The 23,767-nt window shown below is 45.9% G+C and overlaps 4 protein-coding genes across 11 annotated transcripts; all 4 read left to right on the forward strand.

Annotated features, from left to right (window-relative positions):
- The first annotated feature begins 4,167 nt into the window (after positions 1-4,167).
- On the forward strand, positions 4,168-12,336 carry ppp1r1b (protein phosphatase 1, regulatory (inhibitor) subunit 1B). Of its 6 annotated transcripts, none has more exons than XM_088357811.1 (5): positions 4,168-4,308; positions 4,832-5,161; positions 9,070-9,159; positions 9,266-9,341; positions 11,155-12,336. In XM_088357811.1, the coding sequence occupies exons 1-5, from the start codon at positions 4,291-4,293 to the stop codon at positions 11,304-11,306; spliced, it is 666 nt and encodes a 221-aa protein (XP_088213937.1). In that variant the 5' UTR covers positions 4,168-4,290; the 3' UTR covers positions 11,307-12,336. The 6 variants fall into 6 exon arrangements, with proteins under 6 accessions (XP_088213937.1, XP_088213939.1, XP_088213936.1 ...); XM_088357813.1 differs by having other exon boundaries at positions 4,174-4,308; positions 9,070-9,153; XM_088357810.1 differs by lacking the exon at positions 4,168-4,308 and adding an exon at positions 10,717-10,821 and having other exon boundaries at positions 4,840-5,161; positions 9,070-9,153.
- A 561-nt stretch (positions 12,337-12,897) lies between these two features.
- stard3 (StAR related lipid transfer domain containing 3) lies at positions 12,898-18,292 on the forward strand. The gene is made up of 15 exons (XM_088358380.1): positions 12,898-13,059; positions 13,852-14,078; positions 14,149-14,226; positions 14,376-14,453; positions 14,539-14,592; positions 14,771-14,888; positions 14,961-15,062; positions 15,130-15,185; positions 15,260-15,352; positions 15,498-15,560; positions 16,198-16,293; positions 16,359-16,438; positions 16,512-16,616; positions 16,682-16,775; positions 16,858-18,292. The coding sequence occupies exons 2-15, from the start codon at positions 13,866-13,868 to the stop codon at positions 16,987-16,989; spliced, it is 1,362 nt and encodes a 453-aa protein (XP_088214506.1). The 5' UTR covers positions 12,898-13,059; positions 13,852-13,865; the 3' UTR covers positions 16,990-18,292.
- Positions 18,293-18,426: 134 nt separating this feature from the next.
- On the forward strand, positions 18,427-20,635 carry LOC148384140 (melanoregulin). 3 transcript variants are annotated; one of them, XM_088358381.1, is made up of 6 exons: positions 18,427-18,892; positions 18,957-19,122; positions 19,549-19,714; positions 19,785-19,875; positions 19,972-20,135; positions 20,207-20,635. In XM_088358381.1, the coding sequence occupies exons 2-6, from the start codon at positions 19,037-19,039 to the stop codon at positions 20,402-20,404; spliced, it is 705 nt and encodes a 234-aa protein (XP_088214507.1). In that variant the 5' UTR covers positions 18,427-18,892; positions 18,957-19,036; the 3' UTR covers positions 20,405-20,635. The 3 variants fall into 3 exon arrangements, with proteins under 3 accessions (XP_088214507.1, XP_088214508.1, XP_088214509.1); XM_088358382.1 differs by having other exon boundaries at positions 18,982-19,122; XM_088358383.1 differs by having other exon boundaries at positions 18,427-18,891; positions 18,974-19,122.
- A 1,767-nt stretch (positions 20,636-22,402) lies between these two features.
- Positions 22,403-23,733, forward strand: tcap (titin-cap (telethonin)). The gene is made up of 2 exons (XM_088357922.1): positions 22,403-22,748; positions 22,908-23,733. The coding sequence occupies exons 1-2, from the start codon at positions 22,600-22,602 to the stop codon at positions 23,296-23,298; spliced, it is 540 nt and encodes a 179-aa protein (XP_088214048.1). The 5' UTR covers positions 22,403-22,599; the 3' UTR covers positions 23,299-23,733.
- The last annotated feature ends 34 nt before the right edge of the window (positions 23,734-23,767 follow it).

Consider the following 23,767-nt stretch of genomic DNA (forward strand, 5'->3'; position numbering starts at 1 on the left):
ATCAATTAAGTGGAGAAGGTGCAGCCTGCCACACTGCGGCCACTGGTGGGTGGAGGTGGGGAAAGGGGGGGGGGGGGGGAGAATGCATTAGAAGTGCATTAAGGCCGCCCTAGCAGAAGGCATATTGTTTATTTATTTACCTAATTGGATCCAATGATGCTATGCCGGCGAGCGTGGCCTCAGTCGGCATTTTGTTCCGTTGACCCACTTGACGAAAAAGCTGAGAGAAAAAGGGCAAAAGTTTTGGGATGAGCGCCCTTTACAGTGAGTACCAAGGGGGTGTTATTTAGAGTTAGTCCGCCATTTTGTGCTTATTCTTATCCAATGGTAAATTGGCTCCAAAAGGGAAGCCACTGTGTACTTCGTGGTCTTTTTGGCAGCCATTTTAGTTTAATCGGAAACTACTTTTTAGTTAGTTACATTTTTATTCAAAGATTCGCTAAATATGCTGCAGGTGGTGTCTTCATCTAAGGGGGCGGTGCCCCGGCTATCCCCGTCGCCTTTGGCGTGCCCGCTTTTTGTCCGTCCCTGCACTGAGATCTCTATTTAGTGCACATTAGTGGAGTTAATGCGGGAGAAATGAGCTCCGTGACCGCTGCGTCCAATTTGGCTAGCGAAGAGTGTCGCCACGCCGAGGAGAGGCGTTGATGGCGATACGGGCTTGTTGCGTTCTAGTGTGGTTCACCCCTGGGTGTATGCGTGCGTGTGTAAGCAGAGGACATGTTTGCATTCTTTGTGATGATGCTTGTTCATTAATGTGTCCATCCCTTTTGGGATGTGGGGATGTCAACCTGGAAGCACACCAGCTGAGTGTGTGCGGTAGAGACTGTGTTTGGATTCAGATGTAAAAAATCATGCTTCGAACGCAACGGCTAATTTTCCGAAAATCCATATCGCAAATTGGCAATGCCCTTGTTAAATGTTTTAATAATAGTTAATCGCATTGATTAAGAGTTGTGAGGCCTCCGTGCCAGCCAAGTGGTGCCAAGTAGAGGATTGGCAGGAGGTGGTCCCCAACAACCTTCAAGTCACCTTGCCAAAATGAATGCTGAATGTCAACAGCGCCACTTTAGCCAGCGTCAAACAAACAGTGGAGAAGCTGAAAGGCCAGTGCGGAAATGCTAAGGGCTCTTAATTCCCTTACCGTGTCGAATAATGTTTAACGCTAACATGTAGCCACATAGCATCGTGACGTAAGGATGCACTCGACGATTATCTTTTTGTCCTGTTTACATTCTGAGGGAATTCTTAGTTAGCGTTCCAGTCCGACTGCCCGGAGTTGGTCCTCAAACATGTTGTGTTTGGCATTTCGGCTCAGCATCCGCATTTAATTTGCCAAAACGCTCACAATGACTTTTTGTTTGTACGTAGATTAGTGTTAAGCGAGAGGGGGGGGTACCTGCTGTTGTTTTTGCAAAGCTAATCAAAACGCTAAATAAAATAATGTTTCAACGTCTTCTTTTTCCTCTGAATGTCATCCAGTAGATGGTGAAAGTCATCAAACCAAATCTACCCCCCCCCCCAATTCTCCATCAGACGTGCGAGGTGACGACCTGCACTTCTCTGGTCTTTCTGGACCTATTACTAGCACACACACACACACACACACGCACACACACACACAGATACACCAGCCAGCATCCCGGACCCCATCTGCACTCTCCTTTCTCCTACCCGCTAATTGCATATGCACAAATGCAAATGCCTATTAATTAATTACTTGACTAATTAGTGCAGTGGTATTTTAGAGCGATAAATCAAGTGGAGATGGGGCAGAGGACGTCTGGAGGAGGAGGTGGAGGGTGGGGTGGGGTGGCTTGGTCAATGGCGGAGGTTTAAGAGCAAGGCACGTCGACAAAGAAGCGTATAGGTCTGAAAGACGAGGTGCGAAAGGTAGAGGCGGATTAAATTTAGGCGGCATGTGATCGCCCCTCCACACCCTGCTCTGCCAGCTGTGTCACTTGCTGGCAGGCGGCCAAGTGGTGGGCACCCCAAGAAAGGAGCTTGGATGCATATTCATATATAGCAGAGACACCTAAAAATGAAATCTGAGATATCCGGACTGAAATATTTATTTCATTCTCGTTAGCTGGCTGGGCAGACAACGAGGTTCTTAATTGCAGCATCGGTAGGCTCCGCCTCCTCGTCTTCTTCCTCCACTCACTTGCTCGCTTGGCTCTGCTGCAACAGTCAAACCTTCATGCACCCTCCTTCATACCCCATACGGGTGCCATCCGTTTAGACGTTGAAGTCCACGTCATTGGGTCTGCACACGAGAGACCCCCCCACCCACCACCACCACTATCAGTTCCCGTGCCAAGTCAGCCCCGCGCCCGGCCAAGCCCGACCATCTTGTGGGATTTTTTTGCCTTTTAATTATAGTAAGAGAGGATTAATTATGGCAGTGGAAACAAGGGAGGGGGGGGGGCATGCATTATTGATGCTATGAGTGCGGGGCTGGAGGGGGTAGAGGGTGCTAATTAAATCACTGCCCCATTGCCACGTCCGCCATATCTCCCACCTGCTACATCCCAGAGACCCCACCCTGGGCATGTTACCCTCAAAAACCCAAATTTGCTTTTCTTTTTGTATAATTTTATTTTATATACAACCGCAACAGGACCCCCCCCTCACAAAAAATGGGCACCACGAGTTCAAAGTCCTGTCATTGAAGAAACGTGTAAAAAGTCAAATCAAGTTAGAAAAAAAATCGACACTAAAAGTAGGTGGAGGTTGCCCTCTAGTGTAATTTACCTGCTACCAACGCTTTAAAAAACAAAATTGTAAAATTGTTTTTGTTACGATTTTAAAAAAAAAACGTGAAGGCATCAGTTATGCAATGTTTAGTGTGTAACATGCACTTGCCAGCTAATTAATGGATTGACACCATTTACGTGAGTGATGACGTCACGCGTGTACGTCATGAATTTACTACGTTTTTGTATATTATTAGTATGTCAGATTTATGTGTGTGTGCACGCGCATGTGTAGCTAGTGTACCTAATATAGTGGCAAATATATGCCATCTCGCCACCATTTAATTTGTAATTACGCCAACACGCCGCTAGGGGGCAATGTTACATTGTTTTCTGACCGCATTTGAAAATGTTATACACTACGTGCACGATACTACATAATAAACAGTACCTTGACTTTAGTTGAATTCTTTCCGTGACCGTTTTTGGCACAGAGATTCCACAAGATGGCGCCCTATTGTTAATAGAAAAACAATGCTACCTTTCTATTAGACAAGATTTTGGCATCATCTTGTGGCTTTTCAGATTGAGCACAATAATAGTAAGGAAGAACGTTTTTCAACATATAATCAAGGATAACAGACACAGGAAAAAAAAATTAATTGTGGCCTTTTTAATTAATTTTCACTATAATTAAACAGCAAATAACTTGTTCTTTCTGTTTGAATTGTCTTCTATGAGAAAATGGCATTGTGAGATTTCACAAAGTACAATGTGTACAAAATGACCCAGCCTTCACCCACAGAGCTGCAAAACAGATGGCACAAAGCATCTCCCAGGAGTAAAATATATCAGGATTTGCCCCCACCCCCCACCCCCCTCCAAAAAAACAGATATGCTGGTGCCCTCAATCTGATTTCCTGCGTGCGTAATCCACGCAGACATTACGGACGCTGCACTCAAAGAGCATTCTCCTCATCTACTTACTGCCAGTTCAAAGTTAGTTGAAGTCTGCAGTTTGGCCTTTGGGGTTGAATGTTGTCTCAGAGATTTATGCATTTCCCTTCCACGGACTCCTGCTTAACAAATGCAATCAATCTGTGATCCTATTTCTGCTTTTGGTGGTTTTAAGTGCAGTTCACCAAGGTAAAGGATATTTCTTCCATGCAATCTGGATTTGGGGTGAGATTAATCGTCTGGCCGTACTTCTGGAGCCTCTACTGAGCCCACTTTGTGTCTGTATGTGATTCTGCTGCAGTAGACAAAGTAGCATGCTAACGATACACTTAAAGTATTTGTAAAATGCCTTATCAAAAATACAAACAGTATTGCGTCATAGTGCCCATATGAGAGGGTGGAGAAGGATGCAGATTACATCAAAAAACATTTTATCAGCTATGCATGTCATTTACTTCCTGATTGTAGAATGGCCTACAGAAAGCTCCTTAAGTATCGGTGACTGGTATCGGCAGCCTTTACGAGGACCCGATACATTGAAATCGGGCAAAAATGTGACAGCATCGCCTTGACCCTGTGGCCTTTACAGTCATTAATACGTTCCTTTTGATTTTTAATTTTTTTTTTTAATTGAGGAATGCCGGCCAAACTCACAGTAAGTTATGCAACAACGCTGGCGTGAATACAAAGAGAGCAGTTTAAATTTGGCAGAATATTCCAGCAACTGACTGTCAGACTTAACCAATTTCTCCTGTGAAAAATGATGAACAAGGGGCCACCTGTGGGAATGTGTGTGTCGGTGGGGGGGGACAGAACTGGAGGAGCTTTGTGGAACGGTTTTTAAAAAAAAAAATGACATCCTGTTTCAAGCCCTGGAGTTGCTTTCATTTAATTTTTGCTTCTTTTATCCACATGTAAAGTTAAAAGGAGAAGATTCTGGTGATGTCATTTCCCCCTCCGTGATTCCCTCTCTTGTTTATCTCCCCCCCCCTCCCTTGGCTCCAATCTCTCATTCACAAAGAGAGGCCAAAAGAGGCTCAGTTGAAGCGATGAGATTATTTTTTTTCCTCCCTCATTTCTCTGATCACAAATCCACTTCAGCTCAGATAGAAAGTAAAATGTCATCCTCTCTCTCTCTCTTTCTCTTTCTCTCCTCCCCCTTATGTGCCGCCCCTCAGTCTCTCCCTCCTCCCATTCAGCCTCTTGTGAGGACAGACGGACGGACAGACGGACCACTGCTGCTTCTGCCGCTGCCACACAGGTTGAGTGGAGAGAAGGAACTACAGCGGAATTTTTGGCAACTGGTGGGCTTCTCTGGTCTGCTCACTCTGCTCGAGGGAGGTGAATCTCGAGGATCAGCAAACCCTCCGGGGAGGTTGCACCCATCCTGTTTCGGAACCATGGAGCCCTCCGTGTCATCCGAGATGGAACCCAAAGAGCGGAGGAAGATCCAGTTCGCCGTCCCGGCCTCGGCGGCCCCCAATCTTGACCCCCGGCAAGTTGAGATGGTGAGTGGGCGGAGTCTTGAAAAAACTTTTTCCCAAGTATCTCACAGTCGTTTCCAAGATCACGTACCTTTTTTTGTCTTCTTATGATTTGTCGTCGGGAAACGATTGTGACATTTCTCTTCTGAGATTAGTATCATCTTGACCTAACTGACATCACCGGCATCATTATCTTGCACCATTGCACTCGACCCTGAACATTTTCTTAATGAGTATTTCTACTTTTATATCACGCACAACTGAGGCCCTATCGCCATGGAGACAGACGGGGTGGACAACAATGTCGCCCCAAGCTTCCCTCTCGGCAGATAACTGAAAAGGTCGCCTCTAATAGACGACTCCTTCCTTCCGCTGGATCTCGCGTATGTTTGGAGATAGCACCGGATGTGTTATTATGGACACCTGCAGAAAATACCTTATGATTGACATTGGAATGTTTTGAGTTTTTATTGAACCAGAAAAACATGATGCAGCTGTTAAAGAAGAAGTAATTTGCCACGTAGATAAAATAAATACACAATTACCCTTTTTCAGTTCCTGTATACTGTAGGGGTGTCAAATTCTGGCACGTGGGCCAAATTTGGCCCACAGTGTAATTATATTTGGCCCGCAAAGACAAATTGTGTCAATACTAAAATTTCAAAAAAAAAATGTCCACGTTTATAAAATGGGTTTCTAGCCATTTTTATTACCATTCATCTTTTTAAAAATTTTAATGGCCCTCCAAAGTAAACTAAGGCTTATAGAGACTCCTAGATTGGTTGATAGATCCAAAGTCAGTCACTAGCGATTCAACCTGTGGCTTATAAAAATAGTTGCTGTGTCCGAAGTTTTTGTCGCCCGCCCGCTGTCCACTTTTTCTGGGTTAAACGTCAAGGGGCGACCTTTGAGGCGAGCCGTGTTTGTGGGCAAACACGAGGGGTCTGGCGGACTGTCAACACACACACACACTTGCACACGCCACATCTTGATGGGTGGCGCAAAGCATGCTGGGAGAGAGGCGGTTGATCCTCCGCTGGAATGTCCTCCATGAAGTAATTTAGGAGGTTCTGAAGATGAGTTCGGAACGAGTAAAGTATTTCTGTCTGTTTAACTGATGGTGTCGTGGTTCACTCGCCTGACAGGCAACGTGGGCTCAGTTTACGGTGTCATCAGTAAATGAATCAATCGTGCTTGTTTTTACAAAACCTCATGTGGTGTGTAAACAGTGTCAAAACATCAATATTGAACGTGTGCTGCTTGTTGCTAGTATACACAAGCTTGCTGCGTAGATGCCCCGTCACCATACAGGCCCGTGACGTTCCTCGGGATGTCGCTATCCCACTCGGCGGCTCAATTAATCGACCCCCCGATGCCCATTTGTTATCCATGATGACAACAACAGCGGCGGCCATGACGGCGAGGAGGGAGGGATTAAGTCAAGCATTGCGGATCAAGTCCGAGAAGCATCTGCGGATGACTTGTCTCCAAAGGTCACCGAACTCGGGCCCTTCGTCTCAGCTCGTCCGGTCCGCTCTACTCACATCTTTCGGAATGAGAGCAGTGAGGCGTGATTGACGAACAAATGAGATTGCCCCCCCCCCCCCCCCCCCCCACACCGATCCATCGAAACATGACACACGCGTTGTAATCTCTAATTCTCTTTTCGATGGATTTATTTATTTTTACGCACATTTTTACATGGGCGGATTTTCACCTAATATTACAAAACATTTATTCATTTATTTATTTATTTATTGAAAACACATTTTCACCTATCAGTACAAAATAGGTGTTATGGCTAATAAAGTGACGTCATGGCCTTGAAAAAGTCTCCCGAACGTCAACAGACTCTTTTGTTGCGTCGTTGTGACTACGCACGCAGTCTTTTGTTTATACTCGCACCAAACCTGAGAGAGAACAAGAAAAGGACACAGTGTTGTGACGCAAACCTGTTTTCCCTTCAACCCCTTGTTACCTGCATCTCATTACAAGCAAGCGAGAGGGTTCTTGTATGAGGTCATTGTGCCGCTGGGTCTAAATAGTCTATTCAGGGAAGCAAAGCGGGGGTCGGTCGTTGGAGAGGCCCTCCAGATGTGGCCAATCTGTTTATTCATTTGGCCAGTAGTGGGACCACCGATCCCCTCCTCATAATGAGCCTTACTGTTCATTTGAATCAAAATGAATACTCGGGCAGTAGCTTATAATTAGCACGGTCACGACTCACGACCTTGACTAGCACCACGACCGGCTCGGTGAACCGTAGCTCACTTCCTGTAGCTCACGTTTTGTCTGAGCTTTGTCTGCAGGCTTGATCCTGAAAATCCCCCGATGTCACAATGAATTTGTTCTCCAGTGGACATCAGCTTTCCAACAAGCCGTGGAAAAAATGTTTCACTGCTGGTTTGTCTTTCCATTGTCCCAAGTCGTAAACGGTACCACAATGCGAGCGGAGGGAAAGGTCAGCGTTGTTTAATTGCGCTCGCACAATCACGCTGGTGGAAGGATCACGACGACAAAAGACATGGCAGATAAATCATCTGCTGTGGGAGTGCGGGAGTGCAATAGATGGCTCTGATAAGAAGCAAATGTTTTGTTGGAGCGGAACACCGGAAAGGACATTAGTCCTGCGGCTCTCCTTTCCCACATGTGAAGGTGTGACCCAAGACTTTTGGCTATGTCCCACTGCTGATTCTCCTCAAGATTCTATTACTCAGTGCCCCCCCGAGACCACCCCACCATGATCTAGTTTACGCTGCCCTCGTGACGCCGCTTTTTATAGGCCTGCCGTCGCCTCGCTTGGGGAGCAGGCCCACATCGGCCCGATACCTCGGTTCAATCCCGAAGCGTCACAGCAGAGGGGAGAGGTGGAGAAGCAATGGCGGCGACGACCGAGGGATAATGCGTAGTAATCTCTGGCGCAAATGAGGAAGTCACATACGATTATTACGTAAGCGGTGTAGAGCGGGCTGGTTTTTAAAGCTGGAGAATTACTCGAGTGTTTGTGTCGTGTCGCCATCATGTCCGCCGTCCCGTGTCATACAGATCATGGCGGCATCACATGGAGATTGGATTTGGGCTTTGATTGCCTGTTTGGAGCTTGTATGGACTGAATTACACCAAATTTTACAATCATTGACAATTTTTTAATTTACAATTTTAAATGTCCAAATAGCTAATTGTATACTTAGAGAAAAAAAACAAAAAATTCTGATAAGTCAGTCAATATTTTTTATTTATTTATTTAAAATACCAAATATTTGACCCATTCCTCTCCAATAAATTTTTAAATATTTATTTTAGTTTCCGATAAAGAGGGCAGGATCTGGTGTCTGACTGAGCCACCTCATAGCAGGTGTCGGTCGCCACGACGCCCCCGGGCCAGTTCACCTTGCCAGGGGAGAGACGTGACAAAGGGTGGGCGTGGTCGAAAGGAAGCTTTTTTTTAATAATCCCTGGCGTTCAGGAGAAAGAGGACAGGAAACAAACACATGTTAATGTAATCAGCAATGTGGCACACCGATGATGGACAGGAAAGAGATCCAGGGACGAAATATGGGCCGGTAAACAGGAAGTTGGCGTCACAAGCGAGGGAGGAATCCACACTCGGTGGTGTTTTGTGGCACAGTTCCATCGTGCGGCCTCCCCTCCCCTTTGCTCTCTTCCCGTCATGGGGCGCAGGCACAAAAGGTTCATGTCATGGCCAAGGTTGGTTGGCTGGCTCAGTCTCCGCTAAGCCATGCGTGCTCGCTGTTTTATTAAATCCGACATGTTTCCTGGAGGTGGCAACTTCTGCGTGGGAATGCTAAGCTAAATTAGCGGATCTATCTACACATTCCTTCCATTAATGGAAAATAATTTCAAATGGTGAAGACAGACTTTTTCGATACAATGCCATCTGATGTGATCATTTCATTTTGTGACTTTTGTAGATTCGGCGCAGGAGGCCGACGCCCGCCACCCTCTTCAGAGTAGCTGACCACACATCGCCAGAGGACGACCAGTCCAGCCATCAGGTAAAGGTGAACTTGAGCCTTTTTATGCTATTGCCTCTTTGTTTCATTCTATTGATTGACTTAATTGACAATTTTTTGCCTTTTACCATGTGTTAAATGTCTTGTCGCACAGTGGGTCGTTGGGGAGAACGGCATCCTCAAACCAAAGCGAGTCAATCCAAATGTGTACCAGCCTCCATCACTTAAAGGTCAGTGCGAAAGGGCGCGCATGTGTGTGTGTGTGTGTTAGACTTAACCTTGTGTCTTTATTCCTTTCATTTGTTTTACTGCCACGCTTCACAATGCATACAAACAAGACCTTTAAAGTGCTTCATTGTATTATACAAGGTGGTCTCAAATCGGTTTGCAAATTAACCTAATCAAGGAAGGATGGAAAGGCGAGTGGGAGGAAGGATGGCATGGAAAGTAGGAAGGAAGGAAACAAAGATGATATGAATGCCCGATGGAAAGATTAAGGAAAGAATGTTTGAGGGGAGGAGGATGAAAGGGAGGATGGTAGGTAAACAGGTAACATGGAAGGAAGCAAGGAAGGAAGGAAGGAAGGGACGGAGGGAGGATGGTAGGAAGGAAGGAAGGAAGGAAGGAAGGAAGGAAGGAAGGAAGGAAGGAAGGAAGGAAGGAAGGAAGGAAGGAAGGAAGAGAGAGAGGGAAGAAGGAAACATGAAGGAAGCAAAGGAAAGAACTGTCTTGTAAGTTTATTTGTAACAAATACCAAGTGTAAACCGCGTCGCTACTTTTGTCCCAACTTTGTGGTGGTGAATTGTGTGCCACGCAATTGTTTTTAGTGCGAACGTGACAGCAGCTTGTGTATGTTTGTGCGACAGAAAAGGGGGCGGGGGGATTAGAAGCGGGACAGCTGTGAGTGTGAGTGTGGATCATCCTGGATTACACTCAGTTGTGTGTACAGCTGTGCCACATACACACACTGCAAATGCATATTTTAACACAAAAGACCCTTTTGTGCTCTTATTGCATGAAGTGTTCAGAGTGCACACAAGATGCCTCGCACCTGCATCTGCCAAGGTTGCGTAAGCGGCCTTCTACCAGAATAGGTGACCCGAAGCGTCGCCCGGGTGTGCGTCCCACGCGGTGCAAAGGAGAGAAGAGCGAGGTGGGCGGGGCGAGGTGACCCAGAGAAATTGAGAGAGGCGATGTTACGAAAGAGAGGAGGAGGGTGAGTCAGCGTGGCAGAGAAAGTCGAGGAGAGACGCAAACAAACCTGTTGACTGTAAACAACGTCGTGAGGTTTAGATCCAAAATATCTATAAGTGATCTAAAAACGTGGATCTCCATATTTTGCGTCAACAAAAACAAAGGCTGAATTTTTTAGGGGAATATCACACGACTGTGACAAAATGGCCGCCCCCTAAAAACGGGTGGCCTCATTCATAAACGCAGTTGTTTAAAAATGTGCGTAAGACAACACCACACTTTTTTTTTTCTTTTTATGAGCAAACAGTGAGCTGAAGCGTGGTCAAAACAAAACACCATCCCCCTCTTATCCTTGTGTCCTTGTGTTTGTCTACCGTCATCTCCCCCGTGTGCCCGCGTGGGTGTGCATAGCTGTGCAGAAGATGGCCGAGGCGCACATGCAGAACTTCGGCGTACTCCCTCCTCTGGAGGACCCTCTTGAGGGTGAGGAGGATGACGACCCTGAAAAAGCTACCGGTGAGGAGGAGGCTCTCGTTCCACCGTCAAACTGGGCCACCGGCGACTGCGCTGGCCGCACAAGTCTTTGTTTCTAGTTACTGTAAAAGGAAGAATTCACCCGCTAGTTCTGCTAGCATTAGAAAAATACATTGAATTTGACTCTCCAGGCCTCTTGGGGGCAGTAGAGTACTTACCTGTAAACTTAAAGAGTATTTAGGGCTATTTTCCCTTATGGGGCAAATAAAGGAACATTTTATCTCATCTTATTCTCCCTCTTCCCGATCATTCTATGTTTCCACCATTCTCAAAGACTTATCCTAAAAGTAAAAGTTTTCCCCCCTCCATGCTTAGAGCCCCAGGAGACGTCAACTGGCGACCAGTCGGAAGCGGCCCCTGATGTCCAGGAGACGGATAAGCTGATCCAAGCGTCTCAGGTGGAGGAGGAGGAAGGGGGAGAAGACCGGGTGATGACCGAGGAGAGCAAGTCGCTGGGCAGTAACTGAGGAAATGCGCATTTGATATCAAACTAAAGGATTGCACAGCCCACTTGCTTCCCTTTTTGCTTCTACAGCTGAGGTCTGTGTGACCTCATAAAGAACAGTGTAACCTTTAACCAATAAATTCACATCTTTATATGAAAACAAAGATGTTAGGATATGACTAACCTCTTTAGATGGCGCTACCCTAGTGATTTGTATTTTCACTCATGGATGCGTTACTTCATTACCAAGCTGATCAATTAGAATTTGTTAATCAGCACTATGGCATGTGGAGCCTGTAACAGGCTGATTCTCAAACTGAAATATTGTGACGACTCACTGGCTAATCTGAACACATTCTGAGCACTGGTGACTACTGCTGACTTTATATTCAACTGTAAAGTAGCTTCTTAATATGCATGTACCGCCATCTAGTGGCTATCAGGAATGACAGGTTATCAGCCGCAGTTAAATACCCCCCACCCCTTCTTTTTTTTTTTTAATCAATAATCTTCAAACATTGAGAAATACCAAACAAAACAAACCCACTTGGCGTACTTTTGATAACTCACCAAAGCTGGGTAATATTAGCGAGTATGTAGTTACGTTTTTGGTGATGGACCTAGTAAGGGCAAAACTACCTCGCGTGTTCTGCAAGCCGCATGTCATCAAATCTTTTGGTTCCTTTTCTACTCAACTTTATAAAGTCACCATATAGGTTTACAATTCAACGTCTCAGAAACGGTTGTCATGGTTACCATTTGACTGACACTTCAACAAAATTAATTTTTTTCTTCCACAACTTATTTTTGTGCTGCTGTTTGTATAAAGATAAAATGAACAACCTACTGACTGGATGAAGAGCAACTCATGTATTTAGACTTGATATCCTTCTCCAAACTTTCCCCTTTAGTCTACTTTCTTTCCAGATGTCCGAGTTCAATGCTCTTTATTTTTTGTTTTCCGTTGGCTTGTTTTTAAATGTGATTGCTGGTGGTTGTTTTCAAGTGACCAACTTTAAATAATGTCAGAATAAAACACTTTTTTTCCCTTAGCAGTGTTTCTTTGCATTGTCTCAAACACATACGCTGTACATAATGAGGATGTCTGCACAATAATGTATGCATATCGAGAAATAAAACTTCTAACATTCTTTGTCAATAGTCTAATAGAATACCATATAATATAACAAATAAGGCAACAAAGCAACACTTTTTAATACTGTATAATCTCATATATTTGGAGATACTTTAATAGAGCACACTCCAAAAGACCGTCTTCATCATCCATAATTAAATACAGCTAATTATTATATATTTGTCTTAACACGACATTGTAAACAGCAAAAAAAAAAAATTCGTTATGCAGTTTGTTTACGTTTCTGTATCCCGCCGAAACAGGAAGTTCTGTGTGAATAACACTCTCAATTGTGTTTTCGCTGTGACGGTATTGGTCACATGATCTTCGGAGTTAGTTTCGGTTACGTTTCTCAAGAAGGGCTGATTGCAAAAAAGAAAAAAGAAAAAGGCTGGTTGCAGAACAGTAACACTCCTCCCACAGCCGAGAGGGGCCTGACTGCAGGAATCAGAACGGTAACACTCCTCCCACAGCCGCACTCAACTGGTTCTGATTGCAGAACGCAGAACGAAAACACTCCGCCCCTGCTCACGCAACAACGACGATGCGGGGATTTATCTCTCAATGATATTTTTCCTCTTTGAAAGTTCGGCAGGCTGGCATGAAAACTTGGCATCGCAATGATGAAGCGTTAAAACAAGTAAGTTAAAATCATACACTATTGTCATTTTAATGAGGACGTGAGGCACAATTATGTCTTCAATATTTACTCGCGAGTTGGACGTAATTTTTAGAACGTTGTACACAAAGCTAGCCAAGGCACGAAGGTAAATTAGCCTTTGTTTGCTAACTGGGCAGCTAGCAACTGTTAGACATCTGCTAAATCACATGGTTGCTTATCTAAAATAATTTATCAGTTATTATCATGTTTCCTTTCTGAATAATTCTATTTGGCAGTGTGTTAGTCTTCCAGCTAAGATCTTGAAAGTTATAACCAATGCAGTGCACAGGTATTTGTTTTTGTCGCTAACGTGCTCTTATTTTTAAATGGTCACAAATCGGATCACATTTCAAAATGTAAACAAATCAATGTAGAAACTAATATGAGCCGTGATTTATGACAGTTTTAACCGTGGGGAGATGACTAATGCTGGAGACCTGTTGTTTATCTCAAGGAATAATTGAATCTCAGACTCAGAGGTTGTGATTCACTGTTGGCGATGAGTGGCAAAATAATAAAATCAATCTAACAAAACCGCTTTTCTGGGAACAATTTGTGTTCGTTTGTGTCTTTGATTTTGTTGATCCGCCCAAATACACTTCTTCTATGTTCTTGCTGAGGAACGAAAAAAAAGAACTTCCCCAAAACTGTAACCATCAAGTGAAAAGTGTACAATTGTCCAGTGTGTTAAGGAGATGTGGTAAATTTGCACGACTGTATAATATATAAGGACTGAGATCAGTCGTCTCATTTTTTTGCGTGGGTTTTCAGGTTGTGCCGGGAAAATGCCGGGCGCGGAGTACGGGGAGCTCGGGGGCAGCCTGCCCGCCATCGCCTCCCTGAACGCGTCGTACTCGACGTCGCTGTCGCTGCCGTCCCCGTACCTGATGCTGCCGCCCGCCGAGCGCAAGCTCATCTCGGACGTGCGGCGCACCTTTTGCCTTTTCGTCACCTTTGACCTGCTCTTCATCTCACTGCTGTGGATCATCGAGCTGAACGTGAGAGACTTCTTTGTTTTTTTTTTGTCCGAATGTTTGTCCGAATTTTGTGTGTGGACTCTTCATTTAGATCGCCAGCACCATCTTGGACAGCTTGGAGAAGGAGATCATCCACTACAACTTTAGGTCTTCCTTTTTTGACATATTTGTAAGTACTGTAAGCAGAGATTATGTAAAATGTTGTTGTTGCGAGGGATCTTCTCACCACCATTTAGACCAACATTCTAAATATACAGTAACGTAGTAGGTCTAAGTGTTCTTCAAAAATGAATCATCATGTCCTCTTGCTGTTTACAGCTCCTGGCCGTGTTTCGCTTCCTGTGCCTGCAGGTGGGCTACGCTGCCTTTCGACTGAAGCACTGGTGGATGATCGCGGTGAGTCGCCTCAGAACATTTGACGGAATTCCACCCACTCTAAAGAATTCCCAAATAAAAAAATAAAATAATAAACACCCCGCAGGTCACCACCCTCATCACCAGTGTCTTCCTCGTAGTAAAGGTCATCCTTTCAAACGTGAGTGCTGCTACTTCTTTTATGTGTGTTCATCGGTTTCCACCTCAAACGTTTTCACTTCCGTACGAGTTCCGCTCGTGGCTGAAAGTGCGCCAGATGACAACTTTCAGTGACCTGTGACCCTTTGACATAGAGTATAGCATGTCTCCAGTGAGCAACCCGCTTTGTATCCTTCCAGCTTCTATCCCAGAATGCATTTGGCTATGTGCTGCCTATCACCTCCTTTGTGGTGGCCTGGCTGGAAACCTGGTTCCTGGACTTCAAGGTTCTCCCGCAGGAGGCGGACGACGAGCGAGGTGAGCGCCGGCCATCGAAGGGTGGAAACGTACCAGAAAAAATAACCAAGAGTTGGAAACTTTTATCCTCAGCTTACCTAGCAATGGTGAACGCGGCCTGCGAGCGCGCCCCTCTTCTGTACCCTCGCGCCGTGTCTGATGGACAATTCTATTCGCCGCCCGAATCAGTCGCAGGTAATCGCCATCTGGGCTTGTATCCCCCCCCCCCTCGTATATGCTGATTCCCTTAACCATCCCCCAGACTCCGAGGAAGAGCTTGATGAGGAGGGTCTCGGCCGGCGTGCCGTCACCACTCAGGTACCCCAAGTGAGATCCCGCCTCACTGTTGACATGGAATCTCTCTTTCATAACTTTCTGTCCTCCCGCCGCAGGAGAAAGAGTTTGTTCGACAAGGACGCGAGGCCATGACTATTGTGGAGCAGATCCTCACCCAGGAGGAAAACTGGAAGTTTGAGAAGAACAACGTGAGTGAGCCCACGTGGCTGATTCAAAGAAATATTTTTTTCTGCCACGCTTGTCCTCACTAGAGTGATATGAATCCATCCCAGCAAGTGACGGGCACACTGTGGACCGTTGTTAGCCACATTTAATTTGTATTTCACGTTCCAGGACGCGGGCGACTCTGTCTACACACTGGAGATTCCATTCCACGGCAAGACATTCATCCTTAAGGTGGGGGAGCAGTGTTTGTCATCACGACCATGTCAGCAGTGACCCACATCCTGTTGACACCTTTCCACTCTTGTTGTTTCGGTTTGAATTAACACTTTAACACGTTAAGCCCTTTTAAAGCGTACAAACTCATTATCAGCACCTCATTTGTCAGAGTTAGCGTGTCACCGGCATCCAAAGAGGTCACATCTTTTCCGCGTTAATCAATCGATCGTTCCAGTGACGGCATAATCAGTTTTTGCTCAGCACATGTAGTACAGAAAGCAGTCGACAGAGGGCGCCATAATGCCAACAAGCATTTGATTAGCGCCGAAATAGCAAAGGCGCTCTAGCCGCCAACTAGTTGATATACTGGGACAATGTAGCTGTTGTTGACGCTTTGGCTTGATATACCGTGTCAGGCTGGTTGACCGCTTTGTTTGCTAATCCTAAACAAGCGTGCTAAAAGCGACTTTGCAAGCAATATTTCAGCCCTGCATAGTTCTGGCTGGACTTAATCATGTGAGGAGGACCTTTGACTTTTACACAGATTTGATTCCTATTCTTAGGTTCGTGATATCGGACTGTAAAATTGAAGAATGTGTTTGACCCATTTCAAATTCTCCCTGAAATGGGACGTTGTTGTGTGCTCTGGCAGGCCTTTGTGCAGTGTCCAGCTGAGCTGGTGTACCAGGAAGTCATTCTTCAGCCAGAGAAGATGGTCCTGTGGAACAGAACTGTGTCTGCCTGCCAGGTGATTGGTGTAGTCACAAGACTTCTCAATTTATCATTTTAATGTCTTTATTACCGCCTCCTCAGATCCTCCAACGGGTGGACGACAACACACTGGTGACGTACGACGTCTCGGCGGGGGCAGCCGGAGGAGTGGTGTCCGCCCGGTAACAAGCTAGCCTCTTAGCTGGCCACGCCTTAGCTTCTCTGTGTTTTACAAGTCACGTTTGGCCCACCCAGGGATTTTGTCAATGTCCGACGGGTAGAGCGGAAACGAGACTGCTATCTTTCTGCCGGCATGGCTACCGATCATGACGCCAAAGCACCCTGTGGACGTTATGTCAGGTCAGAAAAACAAATGGCAAAATCCTTTCGTGCACTATATTTTTATCGGACTTTTTGCACAACAGGGGAGAAAACGGTCCCGGTGGATTTGTGGTCCTCAAATCCAGCAGCAACCCGTCTGTCTGCACCTTTATCTGGATCCTTAACACGGACCTGAAGGTGAGACGAAAAACTGACATGTTCTGGTCTTTAAGGGGACTTGGGAGCTGTCTCAATGCCATATAAATGAAACTCATTCCAGGGACGACTACCGCGCTACCTCATCCACCAGAGTCTGGCCGCCACCATGTTTGAGTTCATGTCCCACTTACGCCAGCGCATCGCCGAGTTGCGGCCATCTTTGCGCTGCCACCGCCAGCACCACCCGTGCTAGGATGACGGCAAAGAGGCCGAGGAATCATGGCGCACGTGAGCACGCGTTGGCCACAACCCACGCGGCTGCTAAGACTGAACTTTTCTCTGAGCCTTATCTTCTTCTGCTTCATTTGGTCCGCTCGCTGACTGCATCCGGTGCCTTCCCCGCTCAACATACACTCGCCTCGTCACATGAGGGAGACAGCACCAGTTAAAGCTGATCTCCTTGCCTTCAGGTGCAAAAAAATATATATTGAGAAAATGGCTGCCAAATTAGGTCGCAAATGTGTGGGATCCGTCCAACTGGTGCCAGGCGGCTTACTTTTTTTGTTCGCCCCCCCGTTCCTGTTCAGTTTGTGATACGGGTGCTTCAACATTTTGGCGCACCTTGTTATGAAGACATAGCCATCTAATTTCATGTCGGTGAATGAAACCTTAACAACTGTGACATCGACGCTGACCACTGGCGTGTAGCGCTCCCTGTTTTGAACTGGAATGAGTAAGTTTCAGTGATTTGAACAATTGCTGAGATATTAAAAGCGTTTGTGTGGATTGTCGGGACAAGCTAAGTGCGAACGCTTTCTAATTGTTTTTTGTTTTTTTTAATCATTCAGATTTGTGGACTTTTTAAAGCTGAAAACCACAAAATCATTGTTTGGGAGTGTTTAGGAAAAAAAAAAAAAGAAGAAAAAGCAGCATATCATGATCACATGTGATGATCCCAACCAAAGGGAACAAATTGTTCTGCGCTCACATTCACTGACACCCATGTGAGTGTGGAAAATGTCAGATGGGGCAATGAGCCGTGAAGGCATTTTGGCTGCCTTCGATTTATGATCTTTGCTTCGTCTTAATGAACCTACACTGTTTGAACATTATCTCTCACACATGCACACGTCATACTGTACTTGTGTTTACACAATCATCCTCATTTGAAGTCATCACAACAAACTGACCAACTGTTTTCTTTTTTATATAGCTAGTGTCTAATAAATTGATTTAATATTTAAAGACCTCTACGGTTCAAGACCTCTATTGGTTCAAATGCCTTTGACTTGAAATTGAGAAAAATGTGGGGGGGGTCCCAGATAGTACTTGACGCATGTCTACCAATCACAGTAATTAATCAGTCAAATTTCTTTGTTTTGAAGCCAATCACAAGGCAAGAAGCCTTTTGGTTTGGACAGTTTATTAGGTACAGCCCCTTAACATCCACAATCCCCCCCCATCACCTTATTGCGACACTGGATTTAAGATGGATTAATGGCTTGAGGAAAGTACATTACTTTTCTATTTTTTATTAAATGGAAAGCTTTACTATACATGGTCATGTTTTTTTTTTTTTACTACAAAATAAACCTTCAATCTTTTTTTCCCCCCACCAGCCAAGGACTACCAAGTGCATCCGTTTACAAAAACCTTATGAGACTCAGATGACTGGTGAGAAAAATATTCTTAGAAATAATATGTTCTGCTAAAGCGTTCATTTATGTGTGCATTCTTCATGAGACAAAATTGATACTGTACTGAACTTTTCGCAATTATTTTGCAAAAAGCAGGTGACATAAAGCAGCATGTTATCCACAATAATACCAATTGAGCCCGTCGTATGAGTCACATGCAAACTCGGGGTGAGGGGGGGCCCCCAGGGATCAAATCGTGCCAGTTTAGAGATGATTTTCTAGTGACCAAGGCGGAGTGAAAGCGCGTAACGGGGCCTCTGATGAGAATGAAGAAAAGAGGTGTTGTCCTTCCACCGAGGCGGGGAGGGAGGGGTGTCCCACTCACATGACATGGCTGTGACCGTGTGCCGGGGCGATGGCTGTGTGTGAGGTTGCGTGTGAGTGTTGAGTCCTCCAGAGACAGCAGACCTTCTCTGGCCTCCACCACAGCATCCCGGAAGATGGGAAGCTGAATATGAGGTAATAAAAAAAAATTGCCCTTTGTATATTGACGTTTATCACATTTATTTATTTATTTTTTCAGGATGTGAGCAAATGTGTGGCGAAAGGCATCCCCAGACATTCAAGACAAGAAGTGTTGGGATATTCGGCCGCTGATCCTCCATGGGCTCGACGTTCTTCAAGGTGTGTTGCTGCTGCTGCTGCGCCGGCGACGATGACGACGACGATGAGAAGCAGCCCTTAGTGGGGTAAAACATTTTTCCGATGCCTTCATGTTTTTTGGAAAGGGCAAATGAAGCCCTGACCTTGAAATTAGCTTAGGTTTAATGCGAGATATTTTACCCAGATTTTTTTTATTTGTTGTATTTGATCAAATTGCTTTCCAATGTTTGATTGGACTTAAAATCTATTTATTCATACCAATTTGTATAAAAAAAATCAATTATACAATGTTATGAATTTAAAAAGTAGGAACAGCTGAGTAATAGCTGAGTATCGGGCCGATACGACATTATTTTAGGGTATCGGATAATCACAGAAGCTCCGATACTAGCTATCGATACTTTTAAAAAAATCTGACATTGACAAGGTCCTCCTCAGCAGTAGTTGGTCCTGTACTGCGACAGGTTAACAAACGATAATATCATAACAAAATATCTGCCCGCATCGGCAAGGACTCCGGATCCGTTGGAGTATTTCAGCCGCGAAGTGCAAAAGCGCCGCGACGAGGAGGCCAACCTATGGAGTGAGCCGGGGGACCCGAGCCATTCGGAGCGGGATGACGACCGGACGCTCTACGCGCTGCTTCAGGCCCGCAACAAGACCCGTATGGGATCCACGGTACATCCACACACACACACAAATGAGAGTGAGGCAGAATGAAGGAGCTTTGCAGTTTTCTACTTTGTAGGGCTACCGCCGCCTGAGTGTGGACATCGAAGCCATGCGAGACACACGCAGGGAAGTTCGGGATAAGTGGATGACCATCCTGGAGAATCTTGGTGAGCACCATCTTTTTTTCTTCCATATCGAAGTTATCCACTCTTGTCGTGCCATGTGACATTACAAGATGGACTCCCACGTTGTTCATGTTTTAGGCTTCATGGCCGAGGCTGATTCGCTGCTGACCGTGTCGGCCGGCGCCTCGCTGGACCGCATGCGGAACGCCGCCGCAGCACGCTCTCTGCTGCAGACGCTCCACACCCAGACGTCGCTCTTCAGCAGCAGGGAGCCACCGCCGGAGCGATACCTCTTCATCCTGGTGAGGAGCCTAAAAAGTGTCCATCGTGTACAGTCTTAACAAAAGACGGTGACAAAATAATCTTTCTTTAGGATCGCTTGCTCTACCTGGATATTGCCGAGGACTTTGTGACCAAGGCCAAGCGCTTCTTCCCACCCCGGGATGACTCCGAGGAGGATGAGGCGAATCAACTCGGCATCAACTTGCCGCTGCTGCTGGCCCGAGTGGAGGCCACCATGAACGGCGCCCCCGACGACGACGACAGCGGGGGAAGTCTGGAGAAGTCCTGAACGACTGCAGTAGCACCAGATCACAGGCAGGGGGCGGCAGACATCAAGGTTAGATCATGTTCATTAGCGTCACATGACGAGACAACAAGTTGCCTATCTAAACAGCTGAGTCATTCAAATATGTTTGGAGAAGAGCAAGCAGTGTTTGAAAAGCCCCCTGCAGCCATGCTGCTCTTTGTATCTGTCCTATTGACATTGATAACAAATAAAGTTGCAAGCCACTGGAGTCCATGTCACATGTTGTGAGTGGGTTATTTGAAGTCCAGACTGATTAAAAGATGTTTTTGGCGTGTGCACGTGGGTGCAGCTGGTGGGTACTCGCCGCTCCGCCAGGCATGCCGCAAATCCCGGGACCCGGCGTGGGGCGCCGTCCGGTGTCTGGTGGTCCTGCTGGCGCTCAGCTGTTGCTGCTGCTTGCTCTTGTTATTGCTGTTAAGTTCGAAACATATCTGCTCAAGGTCATGTTTGCACCGTACACAAAAGACAATTATGGCTTTTTCTACAAAGACGGTATTCATTATGTGGAACATAAAAACCTCGTGGCTACTTGGGTTTGTTGTCATGGTGATCACAGCGATTTGCAGAGGATAAAGAATATATGTCTGTATTGATGGATGCCCCGCCTGCATATATTATTTTTTATTTTGGCTGCGCCACCGTTGTAAGCGACTGCTCTGCCAAACCAGTTAAGATTTAAGGATTATATGACAACCTTTTATTAGTCCATCTCCTCCTTCCTTCAAACCAAAACAAATACTTTCAAAATGGCCGCTCGCCCTGCTTTAGTTACCACCCCTTGACACCCCCCCTCAAATTCCTCTTCCACTACCCAACTGTGCGGTGTGGTGACAGCTCATCCAAATGTCACCTTCTTCCTGGCACAACCCAATAGACCCCCCCTTGCCCCCACACGCCCACCAAAATTATCTTAAAAGGTGTCCGCCGGTGTGATGCACCACTGACATGTTGTGAGATGATACACTAGCTGTCCACCACGGTTGTCATGGTGTCATAACATGTCTAATCAGTTGCAATCTTCTTCCCTGTTTTAGATGGCGATGAACAATTTCTAACCCTTATTCGCCATTAAAGCCTGCCAACTAAATAACACTTTAAAATCTTCATCTCAACTAGTTAAAGGGACAGTGTGTAAAATAAGATATATATATATATATATATATATATATATATATATATATATATAAATAACAGCTGATTATGCCATGGTAGCCATTGTGCTTTGCGTATGTGTTATATCACTACCCAATGCAGACGAGTGAGTCACTTTTGTAACCTCACACCAGCAGACAACTTTCCAGCTGCCAGCGCTTCCGAGGCGATGTAATCCGAGTGCGGAGCGTGCCGCTCTGTCATTGAGGTGATGAATCGATGGATGCGGCAACCGTGAGGCGGGAACAAGGAAGTTTGATGGTGTCACGCGGTGTTGTACCAGCACAAAAGATAAAAAAAGGAAAAAAATGGGTTTCTATCTTGTGACGTGTCAGAATTAGGCAACTTAATTGTCTACCTATCTGTCTCAACCAATCATAGCAGCCCAGCATTTTTTTGGGGTGTCTAAGTCCAGCTGAGCAACAGTTTATGAACTGCCGTAGGTAGGGGGGGGCCGCGGGGTCACTAACCCCCCTGAAATTCACTTGATGCCAGGCCATATGATTAACTTTTGTCTATTTTCAGATTTCAGATCCTTGTTTCCAGGACCAAACAATGACTCTATCAATGGAGTCAAGATTTAAAGGCTCAAAGTCTTAAAATGTGGTGTCGTGTTTGAAAAGCAGCTGTTGACTGTTTCCACATTAGCAGAGGCTCATCCACTCTACATAAGAACCAAATGCAGATCAGCTTGTTGTGTTTGTTTTTGGTTACATAATCCCTATACAGTGTGTAAGGTGGAAAGTGTCGGTCCGATGACCCCTTGGTGGGATTTCATGCCAATTAGTCTGAGCAGAGGAGCTTCATAGCAGCTACCCGGAACACTTGTCGGTGTCCGGTGTCAGCGCACGCCGATTGTCCGGTGACAACACGTATCTAAAATAGCAACGGCGTCTCCATAAAGGCTGTGGCATGACTTCAACCCTGACACACCAGGACACACAGAGGACAAAGAGGAGGCCATCTGGAGCATTGCCACACTTTGTTTCAAGTCCATCACAGTTTATCTGAGCTTCAGGAGGAAGATGCCGGTGTGTACCATTGTGGAGAAGTGTAACGGCATGGTGGAGGGAGCGGAGTTGTCGTGTAGCGTCCGGGAAGAGAATAGAGCCCAGAGGGAGAGCTACTGCGCCGATTGGAAGAGCGTCAGCCTCAAGACTCAACCTGAGGAACGGTAAGGAATGGCTTTAAGTGCTTCTTCCGTCCCCCAAAATAACACAAAAGTAAGGAAACTTATCAAAAAAAGTATCGATTTGTGGGAAAAATATTACTGGGTAGCTGTTGTGGTCATGATTACACACCCAAAAATGGCCTTTTTGGTTGATGCCCGCAGGAAGACGATGAACATGAAGGACACCTCCCGCAGGGAGACCCTCAGTCGGCAGTGGAAGGCCTCCCCCCTAACCCAGTCCTGCCCGTCCGGTGTTCTCCGCGTAGGAACGGTGGAGCGTGGCGTGAAGGAGCACCAGCTGTTGCCCAAGCGACACACCCTGCCTTTGCCAATCTTCACCCCCGCCGAGCTGGGAGTCCGTATGGGCCGCGGCAGCCCGCACGCCCCCGAGGACCTTCAGCCCTTCCCCCTGGCGGACGGCTCCTGCCCCACCAAGAGGAGCGTGAGCGAGATCACGCGGGACCTGCCACCTGTCAAGCCCACACTCATGGAGTTCTCCAAGACGCCCAAAGCCCTGGGGCGCTCCATGTCCCAAGAGGCCCAGAGAGGCTGAAGCAATTATGGACTATGGGGTGGATGAAGAACGTGCATGCACTTGTGACATCCTAAACCGTCTGTTTTTTCGGATTTGTAGCACTGGCTGTTGATGCCAGCACAGCGAACAAAGACACGATTGTGTTCTTACTGTGATAGTGGGTGGCAAGAAGTATCGACTGCACTGATTAAAAAAAAAAAAAAAAAAGCATAGGAAGGAAGCATCAAATCAAGCACATATTTTTTATTACATTGAAAATTAGACAAGGTTCTGTTCTTACTGGGATGGAAAGTATTTGAAAGGAAGTGTCACGTGTAAGAAGGACGGAAGAGCAAGTGGTTCTGGAAACATCCTTGCATGACTTTGTGTACATATTGTGTATTTTGTGTGTGTGTTGTGTTCTTTTAGATTTTGAATTTGTGTTTTTACTAATAAAATCAGAGCTGCTATTCACTTTTTTCCTTCAGCCTCTTTAATTTTTATTTTT

The sequence above is a fragment of the Syngnathus floridae genome, chromosome 17, assembly GCF_059516105.1.
Source record: "Syngnathus floridae isolate MCC-2025c chromosome 17, RoL_Sflo_1.0, whole genome shotgun sequence".
NCBI lineage: Eukaryota > Metazoa > Chordata > Actinopteri > Syngnathiformes > Syngnathidae > Syngnathus > Syngnathus floridae.

Excerpts from the sequence above, each read along its gene's own strand:
- ppp1r1b (XM_088357811.1), top strand. Across the intron at positions 9,160-9,265 it reads AGTCCAGCCATCAGGTAAAG|TGGGTCGTTGGGGAGAACGG; the intron begins GTGAACTTGAGC and ends CTTGTCGCACAG. Across the intron at positions 9,342-11,154 it reads CCAGCCTCCATCACTTAAAG|AGCCCCAGGAGACGTCAACT; the intron begins GTCAGTGCGAAA and ends CTCCATGCTTAG.
- stard3 (XM_088358380.1), top strand. The coding sequence starts at position 13,866 with ATGCCGGGCGCGGAGTACGGGGAGCTCGGGGGCAGCCTGCCCGCCATC. Across the intron at positions 14,889-14,960 it reads GGAGGCGGACGACGAGCGAG|CTTACCTAGCAATGGTGAAC; the intron begins GTGAGCGCCGGC and ends TTTTATCCTCAG. Across the intron at positions 16,776-16,857 it reads TCCTTAACACGGACCTGAAG|GGACGACTACCGCGCTACCT; the intron begins GTGAGACGAAAA and ends AACTCATTCCAG.
- LOC148384140 (XM_088358381.1), top strand. The coding sequence starts at position 19,037 with ATGGGCTCGACGTTCTTCAAGGTGTGTTGCTGCTGCTGCTGCGCCGGC. Across the intron at positions 19,715-19,784 it reads AGACCCGTATGGGATCCACG|GGCTACCGCCGCCTGAGTGT; the intron begins GTACATCCACAC and ends TCTACTTTGTAG. Across the intron at positions 20,136-20,206 it reads AGCGATACCTCTTCATCCTG|GATCGCTTGCTCTACCTGGA; the intron begins GTGAGGAGCCTA and ends ATCTTTCTTTAG.
- tcap (XM_088357922.1), top strand. The coding sequence starts at position 22,600 with ATGCCGGTGTGTACCATTGTGGAGAAGTGTAACGGCATGGTGGAGGGA. Across the intron at positions 22,749-22,907 it reads AAGACTCAACCTGAGGAACG|GAAGACGATGAACATGAAGG; the intron begins GTAAGGAATGGC and ends TGATGCCCGCAG.